The following is a 21,940-nucleotide window of genomic DNA, read 5'->3' as shown; positions in this document are numbered from 1 at the left end:
ATATAATTATAATACTATAATATAATTATAATTATAGTATTATAATATAATTATAATACTTTAATATTATAATACTATAATATAATTAACTATTTTCAAATGTTAAAAATACTATTTTAACTTTAATATTATAATACTATAATATAATTAACTATTACTCCATTTTTATCTATTACTAACTATTATTTTCGAAATTAATTTATTTTACATAAATTTTTAATTTATATTCATTAATATATTTACATCATTTATATATTAATTCTAACATTATCCCTTACATTTTAATTTTAATATTAATAACCAATAAAATTTTCTTTTTAAAATTAATTAAAATAATAAAATGAATAAAAAAAAATTATATATATTAATATTAATTGACCTTTTATCTGAGTCAATCTAGTCGTTATCCAGTCAATTCTAGCTGTTGGTTGTTAACCGTTAAGTCATGGGATTCTCTACCCTATCTATTTAATGTGCTTAGTAAGATCTGCTCATTCAACTTGTCCTGACGATGAACCACACTGGCTGGTTCGAAACGCGTCGACAAAAGTTTTTCTATGTAATTTTCGCCAAAGATTCTCAAACAATTGATATGAATCACAGAAGTCTCAATTCAATAAATACAATTTTAACAACAAAACATTATGATTCTGCCAAAAATCATGTCACCAACTTTTAACAAAAAATTCCAAAAAATCACCTTGTCAAATCATGCCTTCAACAATACTCGTAGCATAGACTAAATATTAGACATTCTACTGGATCTGGATCTATAGCAATCATCCACAGTATTCATGGAAGTCTTCTGCCCTCTTGCAAAAAGCCTTTTTTCACCCAAAAAAATAAAACTCAGGTGATGTTGAGGTTTGCCACTACACCAAAACCCACAAGGTATAATAAACTTCCAGAGTAACGGTTAGTGTAATTGATTCCTAATGAGGTGAGTGTGACAATTAGTCTAACACCCCCCTCAAACACAACTCAGGGAATCAAACTTTTAGGCCAAGGCTCTGATACCATGTTGAGGTTACCATTACACCAAAACCCAGTAAACTTTCAAACACTTACCATTACCTTGAGTAGGCGGTTAGTCAAGTGACAATTACTCCAACATATAAAAACAAAAACAATTCTTATAATAACATAATACAGATATTTAGGCCAAAAACAATTCTTATAATAACATAATACAGATATTTAGGCCAAGGCTCTGATACCATGTTGAGGTTTACCATTACACCAAAACCCAGTAAACTTTCAAACACTTACCATTGCCTTAAGTAAGCGGTTAGTCACATATCCAATAAAATAAGTGTAACAATTTACTCGAGATTAGTCACATATCCAATAAAATAAGTGTGACAATTATCCTAACATATAAAGAAACAAAAGCAATTCTTATAGTAACAAAATACATATGTTTAAATTCTCAATGAGATACTCAAAAGACATGTTTGAATTCAATGAGATGAGCGCAACGATTGCTCCAACAAAGTGGAGCAATTCTTATGGTAGCAAAAGGACAAATAGCATATGGCACTTCTCAAGCCACTCAAAACACGCGAAAATGAAAACCAAACTGCCAAAAAATACAGACACACCACTAATTGGCAACTGGATGACGATTTATTCGAGGGGTTAGGGGGTGATGGTACATATAAATGTAAGTATGGAAGTATTACCGTACTTAGTGGAGAACATAGCGGCTCCTTCAACATAAGTAATTACCTGCAACATTTTAATCCCAATGATACACATCAGGAGTCATGCTCCATAATAATGATACATAACAATTTTCCCGTTTGCTGAATTTTTAGAATTTGCTCCATAATAAGGCAGAAACTTGAGCAGTATGTCTAAACCTTCAATCAGTAGAATTTTAAGAACCCGGTAACTCACACAGTATCCTTATGAGCAGTGAAACACAATAACAAATTACATTACAAATCAAATCTTGATTAATCTGACAAGATGAAAAACATTAATCTGATTGGCATTCAGTAAACACACGTCATTCAAAAAAAACCAGTACTACCATACTGTGTGTAAAACTGCAGAAGGATCTTGACAGACATACATGAGACTAAAATTCTTTTTAGAAAGGCATAATGAGATTCTAAACACTGCCTGGCATTGGCTACACTAAATACCAAGAATTGCTTCCATCACAATCAAACTCCTTTTAAATTGACCTTACACGCATGCTGTAGACAACCAAGTACCCTGCCAGCAAGAAACTGGCTATGCAAGATAGATAGGCAATATGTGAAACTAAAGCAATGAAGAAAGAGGAACGATCAACTTCCTGACTTCACAAGTTTCTTTCCCATGTAATGATTACAAATTCCAGAACTGCAATACCTCTATCAGCTATGGCCATGTCAGTGTACATGAGCAACAACAACCATCATGTCAAGAAGTGTCACAGATCACACCTTTAATAATTGGAACATATAGAATGTGAAATAGATAAACATACAACAAATACATGGTAGAATTTACAATACAACAAAAGTGGCCTACTGCTTTCTCAAAAAAATTACCGATTAGAGTAGTACATCAATTGCAAAAATAATCATATAAATTAAATTTTAACCAATGCAATATGTGCTTGTTCCTCATTCAATGCCAGAGCTTGCTGCAAAACTCATTTCGCAAGACTGGTGCCCTCTTGCTGCAGATACGTTCTGAGAAAGTATCATCCAACTGTCCAGCCAAGCTAGCGGGATCATCTGACATGGTGTCAACAAAAACCCTGACAATTCTCCGCTCTTGAGATGTTGCTCGCAAGCTGAACCATGTGAGGAATTTTTGACGGAAATCTTTCTGAATATGACCGTCGCGTTCCAACCAACGAATGACCTTAACACAATACTCGTAATTATTCTCCAAAGAACCACTTAAATCCGGTGGAGACAGCTGAACACCATTAGGTAGATTCCTGTCACAATCATGTACACCATGTCTGCTTAATGCTCTCTTCCTTGACCTGCCAGTTTGTGGTTCACCAACTGGCACTTCCTTGATTGGTTTCACAGCCCAGTTTTCAGAGTTAACATTAGGCTTCGCATGAGCATTTCTCAAAGTTCCAACCCCTGTATCATCCCCTTTGCACATGCTGATAGGAACTACGGGATGTGAACAATCAAAAGGTACAACTTCCATCTCATTTCGACTGGGCATGCCGAATTCATTATCATTGCTTGCTTCCTCTAACAGTGTAACTTTGGAATGATTTTCATGATAACTTTTTGGCAGTTCTAGTGTCTGATTATTATCACTTGAATTTGTTGAATCCCTTTGTGATTCTGCCTGAGCATGTGAACCATTCCCCATGCCCATTTCAGCCATTGCCCGTTCCTCATCCAGAACAGAAACAGAATCTCCATGTGCATCTTCAGGTTCTGCAGCTTGATTCATGTTAAATCCTGTCTTCGCTTCCTTAGATGCCTTCAGTTTAGGGGTCAAACTTGAATTTACACCCCAATCACTGGAGTTGACTGGCTTAGCAGACTCACAGCCTTGATTTTTTTCGCAATAAGGATTATGGTAAGAGGGCCGATCGTTGTTGGGACATTCAGATGTGCCATTAGAACCCTGTTCTTGGGCCCAAGCATTACGCATAATATTGCCAATGTCTCGAACTTTGAAATTGCAGGCATCATCATTGGGTAAAATCTCTTCTTCTATACTGATTGAGCTGAAGTTTTCAGAACCCAACTTACCAGGGGTCCTGACTTCCCCTGAAATTCTTTTTGATTCAACATTTGAATGATTTTCATCCTCACTTTTGGTGAAGCATCTACCCTCAGCCTGGCCTAATTCCCCTCTCTTTGTAAATGCACCAATCCTAAAAATATACTCAGTCGAGGGCTGGAGATTTGAAATAAGACATCTTCTCTCAGGTTTCTCCACACAAATGGGTTCTCCACGGTAAGTCCGTTCTTCCACCTTACGGTACCACAAATTATAGCCAATAACATCTTCTGATAATTTTAGATCAGCTTCACTTAAAACAACATACATAGATGTATTTGAAACATCTTCAAATTGAATCATTGGAGCAATGGGGACCGAATCCTCTGTTGTGAGGAAGAGCAAATGTCAGATGAGCATTCAAATGTTAGAAACACAAATTTTGCAATGTAAAGTTGCTTAATAGAGATCTTCAAAATCTGGTTGATATATACAAGATATGCAGACAAAAGATATGTTCCATGAGAGAAAAATAACCCAACTTGTATAATGTGTATGCACAACGGGATTAAGAGAAAATAGGTTCTGCTTTTTCTATGGCTACAGCACAACAGCCTACTGAATTATAGCACAACCACTTACCTCTCAATTGGACATTAGTTCCTGACTGAGATATCCTCGACAGCAGATCATCTGCTTTTTCTATGGCCAAAGCACAAAGTTTCTGCACCTCATGGCCAGAAGAAAGTCGACTGACAATACCACGGGCCATTTTGGCAGGCACTCCACTCACTGGTCCCACCTCCTCTTCAAGTTTCCTTGCTGCCCTATCCACTATGTCATGCGGTTCTTTGTATTGAACAGTACCACTGAGAAGCCTACGGCCGAGAGAAATGCGATAGCAAAGAACATCCACTCGTCGAGCATCCTTCGCAATCAGTAACTGTTTTCTCCAGCATCTGCAGTGCGAGACAGAGCTATAAAATGGTCGCTTAATTATACTTAACAAGCTAGCTATAAATTTTCTAATAATTCTATGCTACTGTCACGTTTGAAAGTAGCAAAGAGTGTGATTAGCTTAATTTTTACTCAACAAACAGAAGTGCCATATCATTAGCTCGAGTAATCAACCGAATTCATTGTTCAAACGTCAAATCAAGACCATGGCTGAAGATAAGAGTACATTTAATTCATTAGAGCATAGAGAATTGAGTACAATTTTTTAATTAACTAGATTCCAGAAAGAATAGCCAAGAGAAGATGGACGTTATATCAACAAATGAATGCACTTGAGAGCACCAAAAACTATTGAGTTGATTACACTTCTCTTTAATATTTAATTTCCAGGTTACACTGTACACATATATGGAAAATATGGAGTTCTTGGTCTTAGGCTCTTAGCTGGAGGCAGTTACAAAAATGTTAGCTATCTACATAGCATAAAAGAAAAGCAACTACCAGAAGTGCCATATCATCGAATTAATTCTTCAAATCAAGACCATGGCTGAAGACGAGTACCCATTTAAATTCATTCGAGGATAGAGAATTGACATTTACGTTTTGAATTAACTGGATTCCAGAAAGAACACCCAAGAGATGGATGTTATATCAACAAATGAATGCATTTGAGGGCAAAAAAATTATTGAGTTAATTACACTTCTCTTTAATATTTAATTTTCAGTCTATACACTGTACACATATGGAAAATATGAAGTTTTTAACGGTCCAGGCAGTTACAAAAATGTTAGCTATCTATATAGCATAAATGCAAAGCAACTGTTGCTTAGCACAGAAACAATGGCCTCCAAATGATAAAGGAAATGTTTAGATAACATTAAGGAATGTGTTGTATAATTAAACACAAAAGAAGGTTACTTCCATAAGAGTCAGTTCTACCGGGTAGACAATTTAATAAGCAGAATGAACTCTTGAATGAAGGGATTCTAACTTCTGCTTCCCACGTGATTGCATTGACGACTCTGTACGGATATTTTATTATTTTGTTTCAGCTTCTTTCTAAAGTAACCAACCAAATACTTTTAAGGCCAGGGCAACAAATCATCCTACTTCAAAAAGACAAGATTAGTTGCATTTGCTGGAAAAATAACAGTCTATGTGTTAGTTTGACAACGAATTAGTAATTTTGGGTAAAATGTAATTATTCAGTTTTATACCGAATTGTCAGTTATGTAACGGAGGTCGATGATATAAAACTAGTGAATGCCCATAAAATGTAAGTGAAGAGAATCATTGCTGAATAATACATTCCAATCCCTTGCCCCGTGGATGTTTCCTTGACACATTGTCGAGGTTTTACCACGTAAATCCTGTGTCTATTTGTGTGTTTGGTTTCCAGTTAGTTATGGTGTTTTCTTGGTCAATATTAACTGAATGTGTGTAGTTCTTTCCTATTTTTCTTCTATTTCACCAACAAGTGGTATCAGAGCCGTGAGTCCAAAACCTGGGCATGTGGCTGTATCAGCGTGAGAGCCTCGAATCATGCTGCGTGTATCAGCGTGAGGCGTGAAGGGTTGTATGTGCTCTGCGTCAAGGAGTGGAGGATCGTTGCTGAAGAACCGTTCCAGTGACCAAAACCCTGCATGAAGGAGGCGTGAGGCGTTTGTGAGTCCAAAACCCTGCGTGAAGGAGGCGTGAGGCTGTGGTGAAGCATGAAAGGCTATGCGTGAGGTAAAAGGCTGTAACTCTGCTCCGTGAAGAGATTGCTGCGTAGCGTGAGGCGTTTTTTTTATGAAAGACCCTGTAGACGTGCTGTCCCTGCGTGAAGAGCCAGAAGAGCCAGACTGCTGCGTATTTTTTTTTTTAAAAAGAAGGAGAGCCTGCATTATTCGCCTGCTGGCCTGCATAAAGTTGCAGAGGACTTGTGGCAAAGCCTGCGTGAGATCCGCGTAATTTTTTTTTTTTTATTATTTGTTGAAGGCAATTTTTTTTGTTTACCCAGAATATTTTGGGTTGGGTTCATAAACCAGTTGAAAAGGAAGTTGTCCAAAACTGATAAAGAGCAGGATTTCAGTAAGAATAACAAGTTTTATTTTTCAGTAAAATTTGTTGAAGGGTTTCTCTAAAAAAATATTGCAGACCATTAAAAAAAACAAAGGCTCAAAATTGTAGAAAGAAATTTGTAAAATTTGTTTGTTTAAAAAGTGGGCTCAATTTTTTTTTAAGAAAGGGAAACGAAGTTTTTTTTTAAAAAAGGATAGCTGAAAGACTGAAAAGGGAAACAAAGTTTTTAGGAGAAGGACAAAATGGCCAAGATGTCGAATGCAAAATTCGAGGTGGAGAAATTCACCGGAAAGAGTAATTTTGCTCTTTGGAAACTGAAGGTTAGGGATTTGCTTGTGCAACAAGGGTTGCACAAGGCATTGGATGGGACAACTAAGAAACCTGCTACCATGACTACTTCAGACTGGGAGGACTTGGATGCCCGAGCTCTTAGTACCATCCTGTTATGCCTAGCGGATGAAATTCTCTTCAACATTGTTGAAGAGACTACAGCGTCAAGATTGTGGGAAAAACTTGAAAACCTCTATATGACAAAGTCATTAACCAACAGAATTTATCTGAAAAGACAGTTATACAGTCTTCGAATGAAAGAAGGTTCAAACGTTGCAGAGCATTTGAATGTTTTTAATACACTAATATGTCAATTAACAGATATGGAAGTTAAAATACAGGAAGAAGATAAAGCCATAACTTTGTTGTGTTCTCTCCTTGAATCACGGAATCACTTCGTAACTTCAATCAGCTTGAGCACTGCTGATTCTTTGAAGTTTGAATCAGTCGTGGGAGCTCTCCTGTCTGAAGAAGTACGAAGGAAATCCAGCACTGAAACAGCTGCATCAGAAGCCATGGTCGCTAGAGGACGCTCAAAGGAAAGAGGAGAAAAACCAAGGGGGTCTTCCAGATCGAAATCGAAGGGAAAGAAGTGTAAGGCAAAATGTTGGAATTGCGGTAAAATTGGACACTTGAAGAAGGACTGTTGGAAACGAAAGGAATCCGAAAACCCGAAGAACAAAGCAAATCAAGTCGATTCAGGTCTGATAGACGAAGTTTTATTTGCTGAAGAATTATGTATGATAGATAAAACTTCACCTGAATGTAATGTCTCTCAGGGTTTAGATAGCTGGCTGTTAGACTCTAATGCTTCGCATCACATGTGCCCACATAGAAATTGGTTTACTTCGTATAAAAATGTAAAAGGTAGTTCTGTGTTTATGGGTAACAATGTGTCATGTCAGACTGTTGGGATGGGAGATATCAGGATTAAGATGTATGATAACACAGTTAGGACATTAACTAGTGTTAGACATGTACCTGATTTGAAGAAAAATTTGATTTCTTTGGGAGTGTTGGATTCAAATGGTTATAAATTTACAGGTCAAGGTGGTGTCTTGAAAGTCTTTAAAGGAGCCCTTGTGGTTATGAAGGCAGAAAGGGTCGGAAATCTTTACAGGTCAAAAGGAAGTACTCAGGTCAGTGAAGCAGCGGTTGCGTCAGAAAAGGAAGAAGCAGGTACTCGTCTGTGGCATCAGTGATTGGGTCATCTGAGCGAGAAAGGTCTTCATATACTGATGAAACGTAAATCTCTTCCCGGTCTGAAATCCTTGAAGTTAGATTTCTGTAAACATTGTGTGTATGCAAAACAGTGTAAACAGAGATTTAAAGTTGGAAATCATAATAGTAAAGATGTTTTAGACTATATTCATTCTGATTTGTGGGAGCCATCCCCTGTTGTGTCATATGGAGGTGCATTGTATTTTTTAATGTTCATTGATGATTACTCCCGTAAAGTTTGGGTCTATATGCTAAAAAGGAAAGCTGATGTATTAAATGTCTTTAAACAATTTAAAGTAATGGTAGAGAAAAGAACAGGCAAATCTATTAAATGTCTAAGAACTGACAATGGTGGTGAGTTCACTTCAGTTGAATTTGAACAATACTGTAAGGATGAGGGAATTGTTAGACACAAAACTGCTGTTTATACTCCTCAGCAAAATGGTGTTGCTGAGCGTATGAATCGGACTCTTATGGAAAGAGCCAGAAGCATGATCGGCAATGCTAACTTGCAAAAGGAGTTGTGGGCAGAAGTATCTACTGATTGTATTTAGTTAACAGATCACCTTCAGTAGCAATTGATTGTAAAATTCCTGAAGAAGACTGCTTGTTATTTAGTTAACAGATCACCTTCAGTAGCAATTGATTGTAAAATTCCTGAAGAAGTTTGGACAGGTCAGTCTTGTGACTATTCACATTTGAGGATATTTGGTTGTGATCAATGTTGTGAAAAGCGCGAGCGGGATTAAATCGGCGCCAGGAATGAAGCGGAAAAAATCAGAAAAAGCGGGAAAAAAGCGGAAAAAAGCGTTTGGTACAAAAATATTCATTTTTTTTCAATTTTTTTAATATCTAAACCATCTACAACATAAAATAAATACATTGACACATAAATATGATAAAAAAACTAATATATAAGATGTTTAATATCATTTCTAGCGCTAAAATCACACATAACATTGAATCATGTCCTGAATAGTAAGTCCTGAGTCCCAGCTCAGCCTCAAAATATCAACAAAAAATATGATAATGTATCTCATCATGTCATAATGTCATATACAATAAAATGAGGTCTAATCCTATTGATTTCCTCTGCCCCTCTTGCGAGAAAATGCCACAGCTTTCCCTTTCCCTCTAGATGTAGATGCTGGTCCCTGTGCTGGTGGAGATGGCAGTGGAGTCTAATGTGATCTAGAAGCTGAAGAACTAGAAGTAGGAGCTATAGGAGGTAGACCACGTCCTCTACTGGTGGCAGGGGTAGCCCGAGCAGGTGGTGTCACCTGGAAACATTACAATCTCCTAATCCTGAAATCCTGAAAAACTGATAAGTCTGCTGGATTTTAAATGAAATCTAAAATTCTACTTTCTCCATATGAAATCCAATGAGGCTGGAACCACTCTCAAACATCCTAAGTCATTTCATGGTAATGTTAAAAATTTAAGTAAAAGGATGAAAATGAAGATTAAGGAGAATGTCACTTTTACTTTAAGAATTTAACATTACCATGAATAGCATATCCATACTAGGGCCTAGACTTGATCATTAAGCTGCCCCACTCAAAAATTATTTGTTTCTTTCAAAAAAAATTGCATGAAAAAACCCAAATGACCAAATGAAAAACCAAAAAAAAAATTATAAAATCGTGCTGCCCCGACACCCCGAGCTTTTTTTCGAAAAAAACACGATTTTTTCGAAAAAAGCACGCTTTTTTCCCATAAAATGCGCGATTAAATCGTCTTAGGGAAAAAAGCGCGCTTTTCACAACACTGGTTGTGATGCTTATTCTCTTATTCCGAAAAATCAGCGTTCAAAATTAGATCCAAAGTTGAAATGTTATGTCTTTGTTGGGTATGACTCTGCAGTGAAAGGATATAGGTTGTGGGATTCTACATTGCGAAAGATAGTCATTAGTAGAGATGTAACATTTGATGAATCCTCTCTGTTAAAATCAAATGTTGAAAGAATTGAACAGGAACAGGGATCGCCGAATCAACAAGTTCAGATGGAGGCTAGACCTTTCGGTAACAGTCGAAAAGAAGGAAAGACTTCTGGAGAAAAAGGTGTTGAAGACACAAAGGAAGCCGTTGAAGCTTCTGAACTAGAGCAAGTTTCTGAACCAGTTCAGCAACCAGTCGCTCTGAGAAGGTCTACAAGGGAAAGGAAAACTCCCAAAAGGTATGAAGATTCTGCTTCATCTTTTGCTTTGATTACTGAAGATGGGGAACCCTCTTGTTATCAGGAAGCAGTAGATGATACAGATAGCGAGAAATGGAAAATGGCTATGGAAGAAGAAATGGACTCCTTAGCCAAGAACAATCCCTGGGATCTTGTAGAGCTTCCTGAAGGGAGAAGTGTTGTTGGATGTAAATGGGTCTTCAAGCTGAAACGGAAAGTTGATGGAAGTATCGAAAGGTATAAGGCGCGACTAGTAGAAAAAAGGTATTCTCAGGTTGAAGGTATAGACTTTCATGAGATTTTTTCTCCAGTTGTAAAACTTGTTTCTATACGTACTGTGTTGGCACTAACTGCGTTGCTTAATCTTGAGTTAGAACAGTTAGATGTTAAAACAGCTTTTCTACATGGTGATTTGAACGAAGAGATATATATGGAACAACCAAAAGGTTTTGTACGAGTTTGCAGCAGAAGATTAGTTTGCAAGCTCAGGAAATCATTGTATGGTCTGAGGCAGTCTCCCAGACAATGGTACAAGAAGTTTGATTCCTTCATGGTGAGCCAGAACTTTATAAGAAGTGAGTATGATCATTGCGTGTACTTCAAAAGTTTCAATGGCATATTCATTATCTTAGCTTTGTATGTTGACGATATGCTTATTGCAAGCAAAAGCATGGAAGAGATCAACAGGTTAAAGGCTCAACTCTCTAGGACGTTTGATATGAAGGATCTTGGAGCAGCAAAACATATCTTGGGCATGGAGATACACAGAGACAGGAAAAATGGTAAGCTTTGGTTATCACAACAGAAGTATGTGGAGAAGGTACTTGAAAAGTTCTTTATGAATAATGTGAAACCTGTTAATGTTCCACTAGCTTCCCATTTTAAGCTTTCTTCGGTTTTGAGTCCTAGAGCTGATGAAGAAACGCAGTATATGTCTCATGTACCATATGCAAACGTTGTAGGCAACTTAATGTATGCGATGGTATCTACAAGACCTGACATTTCACATGCAGTTGGAGTTTTCAGCAGGTTCATGGCAAATCCAGGTAAAGAACATTGGCAAGCAGTGAAATGGGTGCTTCGATATCTAAGAGGCACAAGTGACCATTGCATCGTCTTTAATGGTAGTGAAGGAACAGTCTGCGGATATGTAGATGCTGACTATGCAGGTGATTTGGACAAAAGAAGATCTACTACAGGTTGTCTTTACTCTTGCAGGTGGAGCAATTAGTTGGATGTCAAAGCTTCAAGAAACAGTTGCGTTGTCCACTACCGAAGCTGATTATATAGCTGCTTCAGATGCCAGTAAATAAGAAATCTGGTTAAAGGGTCTGCTCGATGAGATTGGAAGGACGCAAGAGAAAGTGAATGTACTTTGTGACAGTCAAAGCGCTATTCACTTGGCTACAAATCCTGCTTATCACAGCAGAACCAAGCACATTGATGTAAGGTATCATTTTCTGAGACATGTGACCGATGGCAGAAAAGTAGCTCTTCAAAAGGTCCATATGCAAGAGAATTGTGCAGACATGTTCACAAATCCAGTTACAATAGAGAAGCTGCGGTGGTGTTTAGCTTCTCTTGGCTTGCAGAAAAGATGATGAATGGGCATGGGCAAGGGATTACGAGAATTGTTGTCAAGGTGGAGTTTGTTAGTTTGACAACGAATTAGTATTTTTGGGTAAAATGTAATTATTCAGTTTTATACCGAATTGTCAGTTATGTAACGGAGGTCGATGATATAAAACTAGTGAATGCCCATGAAATGTAAGTGAAGAGAATCATTGCTGAATAATACATTCCAATCCCTTGCCCCGTGGATGTTTCCTTGACACATTGTCGAGGTTTTACCACGTAAATCCTGTGTCTATTTGTGTGTTTGGTTTCCAGTTAGTTATGGTGTTTTCTTGGTCAATATTAACTGAATGTGTGTAGTTCTTTCCTATTTTTCTTCTATTTCACCAACACTATGCAAAACAAATTCTTCAACCGGTGAAAGAAATTAAATATTCTTTTACTTTCTAAATGCTTGCAATTGGGTAAGGCATCACCAATTGCATTCACCAAAGCTCCATATGACTCTCAAGACAACTACAGATAAACGGTATTACAAAGTAAGGCCAAGTGAGAAGTTGGTATGTGCATGAGCATAGCAAATGGTCAAGGCACCAAAGCCCCATATGACTCTCAAGACAGCTATAGATAAACAGTATTACAAAGTAAGGCCAAGCGAGAAGTTGGTATGTCCATGAGCATAGCAAATGGTTAAGGCAGCTAATCTTTATTGTTAGCTACACCTTGTAATCTAGATTGGCTTATTATATTATTTGACATCTATCTTGATGTTTTTAATGTGGAATATGTGGAGAAATCAGCTCAAACAACATTTTTTACCAATAGGTATCAGTTTTACAAATTGGGGTCTGAAACCTTCCAGAAGCAGCTTGAAGCGTTAAAAGGAGTTTCTTGGGGGGTAAAACTTTACAACTTAAGCACCACACCCCCTAGCATTATTCTACACTCGGATACTTTTCCAATGGCACAAGAAAAACTTCAAACAGAGTCCATATGCAAAAGTTATACCACTCAGAAGTTGATCTTCCTATTTTAACCACCATGATTCAGGAGGATGCCATGTCAAACCCCATTATTCATGGAAAAGGAAATAGCCACGTGATCATGATGAAGAAGACTCTAGAAGAGTCAATATCATAACTCTAGTTAATAGAGATAGCAAACAAAGAGGGTTCGTGTACTTGCACGTATTTGCATTCAGAGAAAGAGAAAAGCAGCCTCACCTTACAGTTGGGTTTTCTCCCATAAGGGTTTCCCATATCATATCTTGTGTTCATTGTGGTTTGTGATTTTTATTTCACTTTTCTAAATTTTCCATATTTTATTTTTTGCATGCATAAATATAACACAACTATTAAAGATCCAAAATTCTAAGGAAAAATTAACCTTCATAGTGTAGATTTCAGATTTTCAAAAATATTTTCGTAAGTCTGTTGTGAATCGTGATGAACTGTCCAGTAGAATATCCATAGCAGTTTACGAATCACCTTCAAACCCCTAAAATGACAAAGAATAAAACACCGCTGCCTTTCTTTTTAAAACAACATTCATGTTAGTTGGTGAGCCCTTGACTCAACTTCAGTAACCTGACAAACGCTATCAGACTGAGTAAGGAATTTATCTCTCCACTGAAAGAAACAAGGCAAAAAGACCAGTAATTATAAAATAGATGCTATAGTATATCTCCACCAAATTTCCGTCATGGAAATTAGAGAAAAATACAGAAACGAACATATGTAAAGTTAACAAGGAATAAATGATGGCACAAAAAAAGCAGCGATCGAATGGAAAAGTATAAGGTGAAAACATAAAGAATTTAATCATTGTTGAAAGAGAAGGTAACAAGGGAAAATGCTTAAAGTGAGCAAGTTTCAAATTCTGTGAGGACTTTTGTTGGAATCATAGGGCCATTTTGAGGTGGTCGTCAAATATGTGGTTGCGTTCAAAGATATTATTAAAAATTGGTCGTCAAATATGTGGTTGCGCTCAAAGATATTATATTAGTTGCTCTGATGAACCATGTACACATAACTGAAACAAAGCCAATCTTATCTTCAGATTTTTTTGTCAATTAGATCTAACCTCAGTGGTAGATAGACGAAGTTGTTCTCTTCCTGACCTGAGTTCAACTCCAACTTGTTACATGTTCACTCTTCATGAGCCAATTGTTGATTGGGGCTCTTCGTGAGCTAATTGTTGATTGGGACCAGCAAGGTACCAGCAATCACATTCTTGCGTATGGGCTGGAGCGCAGGGGCATGGCAACGTGGAAAAAGCTAATAAGGGGAAATCATTATCGTCTAGTAATTGAAGATTGTCTCTAACTAATCAACATCCATAACATTGTAGGACAAGTTCCACCTAGTGAGATGATACCAAAAAACAGATACACATATATGACGATACCAAATTTGTTTTGGTATTTTCATCCCATCTATAAACAGAGGTAACCTCTATGGTTGTGAGAATTTATTTATGATGGAAGCCCATGGGTATAAAGGAAAAAGAACATAAACCTTTCAGGAAGAGTACTTTTGCAACTACGGAGCAAGAACTTCAAAATTCAAACAAAATGTCAAAACGTACACAGAAAAATGCCTCCTTTTTTCTCATTGCACTAAAAATTTAAAAGCAATCTGCAGTGGACCCATCAGACTTTTCTGTCTTTCCCTGGACAATACAAATTTAACCATTGCTTCTTGTATAACATTATTTTTTTTCCTTATAATCTTTGAAACGGTATAGCTATGTAAGACTATAGTAGGATCCCTTCCACCATTGTAGGACCAACAAAAATGAATTGTTCTCAAGATTATTTCATTTTTTTTTTATTTCTCTAAGTTGTTTGCTCAACTAGATTCCTTGCTTGCTTGATCCAACTATTCAGCATTCGGAATATCAAAGGAACAAGTTCCAACATGTTAGGCAACGTCAAAGAAACTGTACTTATATTCAACTAATAATACCAAATTTTCTTTTCAATTTTTATCCATCTATGTATAGGAGGAACATTTAAAGTCGCCAAACAATTTATATATAATGGAACATTGCTTGGAAGTGCAGCATCTGCGGGCATAAAAGAAAGTGAACCCGACATAGCCTTTTAGGAAGAGTGTTTCTGAAGGACTGAGTGAGAACTGCCAATACGAAATATACCTGGAAACAAATGCCTCTTTCCTTTCTATAGAAGCCTATTAACTTATAAGCCATATACCTCTTTCCTTTCTATTCAAACCTATAACCCATTTGCAGTACAGTCACCACTTAAACATGTCTATACTTCTTAGATATTACCAAAAACAACCTTTTGTCTAGCATTAACCTTAGGGGCCCACCCTCTATTGGGTTTTTTATTATTCCTTGTTTTCACAAATGCTCTAGGCACTCCCTCATTGATGTTGTTATTTGATGCACTTTCAGTAACATTGACCTACTTTAATATAATCTGTTCCTTTTTTTCCTAAAACATTATCTTCTGTCTTTATCATCATATAATTGTTGTTTTGGAACCTTCTCATAATGGCCACCAAACGGAGGTCAGAAAAGATATTATAAAACTACAGCCATGAGAGACTATAACGTAACTACTTCAACAATTATAGTCCAACAAGGGAATGAAAAGAAAGATTAGCAGGTTTTAAAGTTATCTTCATGATTTTTCAAGTTTAGACTATGGTTTGTCATTTACAATTCATTGTTTCCACTTAAATTATCATCTTACTAATCTCCATCACTAGTCGAAGTCTTTTTGTTACTAAATATGTCCCCTGACATTACCACAGAATGTTTAAATTATCATTTTTTATTATTTTTCTAGGTTATCTCCTGAAAAACTCCCATGCACTTCCACTTATTTCAAAAATGGTACTCAGGATAAACCCTAGATTCTTAAGGACACAAGGCCAGGTCAACAACAAGACTCAAAGCCAGTACAACAATATACTCACTATGAGCTCAACATGTCACTTACAGGAATAGAACCTGGAATGGAGAGGATAACACTTCATCCCACAACTACAAAGGCTAGACCCAATTGACAATCAAATGGCAATGTTACCAATACAATGCTTGAGGATGGGAATATGCTCCCAAGCAACAATGAAAAAAGAACCTATGTAACATATGACCTAAGCTAGTAGGGCTGCACATCAGCAAAATAGTAAAATACAGAGCTAGAAAACATCCATGTATTAAATAACAGTGATTTTACTGCCAATGACCTCATAGGAGGAATATGAAAGACCCTCATCTTTATAACTTGCCTACCGTACTCAGAAACCTAAAATCCACAAAAACAAAGAGAAGAAAAAAGAAACTAATAGTTACCCAATCAGCCCATTGACTTTTCCGCAAGACATGCAACAGTAGCTTCCATCTAGCTCCATTGATAGCCCATCCTTAAAGGTTCGAGATCTTTCATGCTTGAGAGCACATTCAACATGACATGAGAAACCACAAGAATCCTCGGCATGTGGGGGCTCGGAGGTACACACTAGCCAAAGACTGGGGTCCTTGTTGTCATCGAACTGGTAGCAAATGCAACATGAGCATCGCTTGCAAAATCTATCTTGTGAGCTTAAAATAGCTCTACAAGCTAAATTTTTACAGAATAAGGTATTATCATGACCTTTTTCATCAGGGATAGGTGATGTATGTGTAGTAGATGGAGGTTCCTTCTTCTTCTGCTTCCGAGATATATTCTGAGGGTTAGCCGTGGGTGACTGTAATGGGGCAGCTGGCTTATTCTCCTGTTGCATCGATTCCTTGTATGATACCATTCTCAGAAGCTGCTCTATGATCTTACATTTTGACAGACCAGTATACTTCCTCTCCTTGCCCATCTCGGCACATAATATTTGCAGAATTTCTCTCCGAGTCCAGGACTGAAGTATTTCTGAGGCACCTTCTGGCCATTTTGCAATCTCATAAACTAGTTTATGCTTCTCCGACATGCTTAGACCTCCAGGTTCTGACGTGACTATTTCCAAACCTGAAAATGCAAAAACATGCACCTTTAATGTCTTTTTTTGAACATCTGCGAGATACTACTAGACAAGCATACAAAAGGATGTTAAAATATACAAATTAAGGTGGAGATGCAAATGCTACCTGATATGCTAACAGAAATATCTCTATGCATGTTAAAAACAAAGAGATTACTAACACTTGAATGTAGAACTGAAAAACAGTAAACACCCAAGACCAATAGCAAGATGAAGTAAAAATATTTTCTGAACTGTCTGATATGAACCATAAGTCAAACATTCTTTCAGGCAAGAAAAGGCACCATTCAGAAAAACTATTTTGCAGTATACTGACAACAGAGTCTAACAATATCAACTAACGCTGATTAAGGTATATTAACAAATTTTCAGATGTTAAAGAGAAGCCATCTAAAGGTTATTATAAATAACCAAAATATGCAACTCTTCCATTTCAAAATTGGGTGAAAAAAACTTACCAAAACAAGAAGACAGAAGTATGAGAATTCAAATAGACAGTATTATAAAAAGATTAAAACAGAGGATATCTATTTTAAAAAAATGGAACCAAAATGGAGATTCCATTCAAATTTGTCCATAAACAGAAAAAGGTTTATGTTTAGAACTTTTGAGTATTCTGGTGATAAGGGAATGGACAAGACACTGGGCAGCTAAAGCGTTTAGGCAACACTCTCTAACCATGCCAGCAGACCCACATTGCTACAGTTTGGAAATTTTTTCCCCAAGTGCCTCCACATAAACTCAATGAGAATCATTACAACTCATCCAAAAGGTCAGGTGCCATTAGCTGCCTGTACAGGCAAAAGAGCCCTTGAGAGGTGAACCATTGAACACTTTCATTTCGCCAATCTGCTGCAACAGGTGGTATTCTTTTGTAAAAAATCAAAATCACCGAGGTCTGGCCCTTGGCACCAACCACTTATTTGTACCTCCGAGGAAATTGAACCCCATCGGTAACACATCTTAGATCCATAATGGACCCTCAATGTGCAGGTTTGGCCTGCAGTGCTCACAAGAAGACATTTTCACCGTATCTGAGTTCTAAAAGATCCTCCCTGGAATTCGAGATTTTTATGCAGAGTGCAAGTGGGCATTTCATTTTAACTAGCGTCTATAAACTTTCAAACTAATATCCCTGCATTTCAAACTGATAACTCTGTGCTCCGGCAATCACATACAGCATAACAAGACTGAGCCACCAATTCTAATGTAACAATTCAGGGTAATAGAAATAACTTAGAAAAATACTGATTTTCAAACTAATACCCCTGCATTTCAAACTGATCAACTCTGTGCTCCGGCAATCACATACAGCATAACAAGACTGGGATACCAATTCTAATGTAACAATTCAAGGTACTAGAAATAACTTAGAAAAATACTGATTATACCAAATATAAATGAGTAAACGAGGAGCACAGCTCCAAAGTATAAAAATGATAGTTAATTGCAGAGCAACTTTTAAGTTTCACAATTAGTAATCATGTTGTTTGAGATAAACAATTAGTAATCATGCTGCTGTTTAAGATAAACGTTGCTGTCCATATGATATAAAAGCAGAAAATTAAAATCTGAACGTAATGATAAAAAGAGTGCTGGCCATATGATATAAAAGGAGAAAATTAAAATCTGAGAGATAACTGTTAGGACAAAAAATGAATTAATAAATAGCCATTGTGAATTAAAATTAAATTATTCTAAATTATCCCAATCATTAATTCCATTGACTTTAATCAAGCAAGCAGATTTAATTTCTTAACTTGTGATTCTTTGGGATAATTTAATCTTTAATTCACCGCGGTTATCTATTAATTTATTAATCTATCTTTTTAGTGATTATTTTTCAAATTTTCTTTGATATTTTATCATAACCATTCTTTTTTATCATTTTGAAAGTTTTATTTATCCCTGATGATGAGCTGATGATGGATAAAGTTTCTACTGGAACGTTTCAAAACTTTACGTCCAGAAATCTCAAGCAACACAACTTATAAAAAATAAAATAATGACTCCTAATAACCAAAAAAATAACAATATCAAATAATCACATATAAAGAAATCTTATTAATATCTCCCCCATAATCCTAAAAGGTAACCATTGTTTTTGATAATGGTGAATCGTTATACAACTTATAAAAATTAAAAATCTCTCCATAACTCCAAAAGTAACATTTTTTTTATCATGGTGATTCTATAATCGGTTGGAGTGAGAGCAAATCTATAGGGTGGTGGTCAAAAATGTCTTTTAATGGGATTTGAAATTTAATAAAAAGAATAATATCTTATTATGCCAACCACTGCATGTTTTTTAGTGGGATTTGAAACTTAATAAAAAAAATAATATCCCATTATGCCAACCACTACATTATGCTACATTTTGTAACCTAATAGAAAGAATAATATCTCATTATGCCAAATACTAAAATGTCCTTTAATGGGATTTGAAACTTAATAGAAAGAACCAGGGACCAAAAATATAAATTTGAAACCCAATAAAAAGAATAAACCAGGACATCATGAAGACCAACCAGATAAAAAAAAATCATAAAAAAAATAAAAATTATTATAGCCCTGTAGCCCCTATAAACAATCATTTGCATTTGCAAGTAGCCCATATAAACAACCCAACCATTTGAGCTCAACAGGGTTAGGTTAACAGGTTATGTTCTACGTTGCTGTTAATTGAGCTAGTTCTGTGCCAACCAATGCCTAATTAGAATCCTATGTATAACATAAAGTCCATTACTCTATCCACAGGTTTGTACAACTGTCACACACCCCTTGAATTTCACACTGCGTTTTCCTTTTGGGATTCTAAGGAGATATTGTCGTATTTCTTAGGAGTTCTGCGTAGCTGATCAACACTTTTATACTTGAAACCCCTCTCTTCTATTTTTCGAGGGAGTATTCAGTATTTTCCCAGTTATTTCCGGTAACTTGGATCATGACATATGACATATTGTATCAAGCCATAGTGTAGGGTTTGATAGTGGATCCACTCGTGCCTCCACCTGAGGAAAAAAAAATCACTTTTCATTCCACAGAAGGATTACCTATCCAATATTCTACACGCAGTAATGTCAATTCGATTAGAATAGCCTGGTTCATCCCTCCATTGAACCAAAATATCCCAAGAAAGCATGATAGCATACAACCAACCTCAGTGGATTTCTGTAACCAGCACTGAAAAAAGGGAGAAAGCTAATATTCCAAGAAAGCATGACAGCATACAACTAACTTCAGTGGATTTATGGAACCAGCACTGAAAAAAGAGAGTAAGCCAATAAAATCAAAGCGGGTACTTATTTTTATAATACAATCTAGTAAATATAAGAAGAGAGAAAATGAATAGCCAGTGCCAAGTTTTGATAGATTTGGGCGCCAACTCTTAACTTCTTATGCAGAACAACAGTGCCCCACCATGCATTGAAATTTTATCCTGTGAGAAACGAGAACAATAGCGTCTCCTGTAACAGAAACTGGTGGTCTTCCATTCCATGAACTACGACACAACACGGTGTTTGGATTTTACATACAATGTAACTTCCTTCCTGAACACACCCATACCCAACCAGCCAAGAAAAAAAAAACATTCAACAACGCAAAGACCATACAACACCTACCCCCACACATCTAAAACTTCCGAATATATTCCTGTAATAATATGCCGATGGATTCAACAAGTTTTTTTTTCTCTATTTTCTAAAAATTAAAAGAGGGTATTCTCATAAAACAATGCAGCAGGTTTCTCAAACCACCCACCAGTTGAAGGAGAGTCCACGCTTGCAAATTTCGGCCCTGACCTCGGCATTATCGAAGCTTTTAGCAATACATAAGCCCTCCCAGGCTGCTGAAATCTTCTCAGGATGAAATGGATCCAAAATTTTCTGTGGGTTTCCTCGGAGGCAAAGATACCATCACCACCGTCAACAATAACAGTGGGAAGCCGAGGAATTTAGGCCATTGACCCACATAACATTACGGGAAGGAATGGAACAGCCAGAAGCCCGCAATATCCCCCAGCCTTAGCCGAGGGCCTATGACCAGTCAATCAATATTAACGGTCAGGATTGGATCCACACCTCTCGGACCAAACCCACAGCTCTGGATTTGTTTAGAAAATAGAGATAACATAGCTGTCAAATTACCATGCACGCAAGGCGAAAGGGTATTAAAATAGAAATCAGAATTAAAAGTTAAATGTCGTGGGCCAGGGGCGGAAAGGTCTCAATCACTCTTTTTTTCAGGATTTAGGTGCCTTTACATGAACGGGGCATATTACAAAGCACAGATTTCCTTGGGATTAGGTCTCAAATTAGAGTGTAACCATTAAATTCAGGTAATAAAAAGGTAAAATGTATTTATCGTACGTTTTGCAGGGGTGGTTTGGGTAGTTTTTGTTTTTTTTTTTTTTTTTTTTTTTTTTTAATTTGAAGTTGAAGATTAAGAATTTCGTGTATAAATTATTGGTATATTTAATTTGCACATTATTAACAGAGTAAAAAGTTACTCAAGTTATTTTAATATATATTTTTTTGGCCTAATTTAATTAATGGATTAAATGGTCCTTTTCTTTCAGTGTTGTATATGGCGTAATCTAATTAATGGATTAAATGGTCATTTTTTGAACAGCACACTTTTTTCTAGTCAATTTTGTATATGGCGTAATCTAATTAGTGGATTAAATGGTCATTTTCAGAACACTTTTTCTAGTCAATTTTGTACAGTATCAGATAAAGATTTTAAAAATTACAAGTTTAAGTTGTTTAATTGCAAATGTTGAATCTATTAATACATTCAAAAATGCAAGTTAAACAATAATAAATCACAATCTTACTAAAAATTGTATTTGATCTGAATGAAACTGTGTATAAGATATACAACCACACTCGATGGTTCCTTGACTAAACTCTAAGA

The 21,940-nt window shown here is 36.4% G+C and overlaps 1 protein-coding gene across 1 annotated transcript; it reads right to left on the bottom strand.

Moving 5' to 3' along the window:
* Window positions 1-2,266: 2,266 nt before the first annotated feature.
* On the bottom strand, window positions 2,267-21,169 carry LOC149146195 (VIN3-like protein 2). Its single transcript, XM_089449762.1, has 4 exons — window positions 20,786-21,169; window positions 16,347-17,010; window positions 4,339-4,655; window positions 2,267-4,082 (listed from the first exon to the last, which is right to left on the bottom strand). Exons 1-4 carry the CDS (start codon window positions 20,832-20,834, stop codon window positions 2,623-2,625), a joined length of 2,490 nt encoding a protein of 829 aa, XP_089305888.1. The 5' UTR covers window positions 20,835-21,169; the 3' UTR covers window positions 2,267-2,622.
* Between the last annotated feature and the right edge of the window lie 771 nt (window positions 21,170-21,940).

This window comes from Pinus tabuliformis, chromosome X, assembly GCF_031772625.1.
Source record: "Pinus tabuliformis cultivar Carrire ecotype Pingquan chromosome X, CPIR1, whole genome shotgun sequence".
NCBI classification, from domain to species: Eukaryota; Viridiplantae; Streptophyta; class Pinopsida; order Pinales; family Pinaceae; genus Pinus; species Pinus tabuliformis.
Note: the sequence above shows the minus strand (reverse complement) of the source record. Positions and strands in the feature narration are given on the sequence as shown.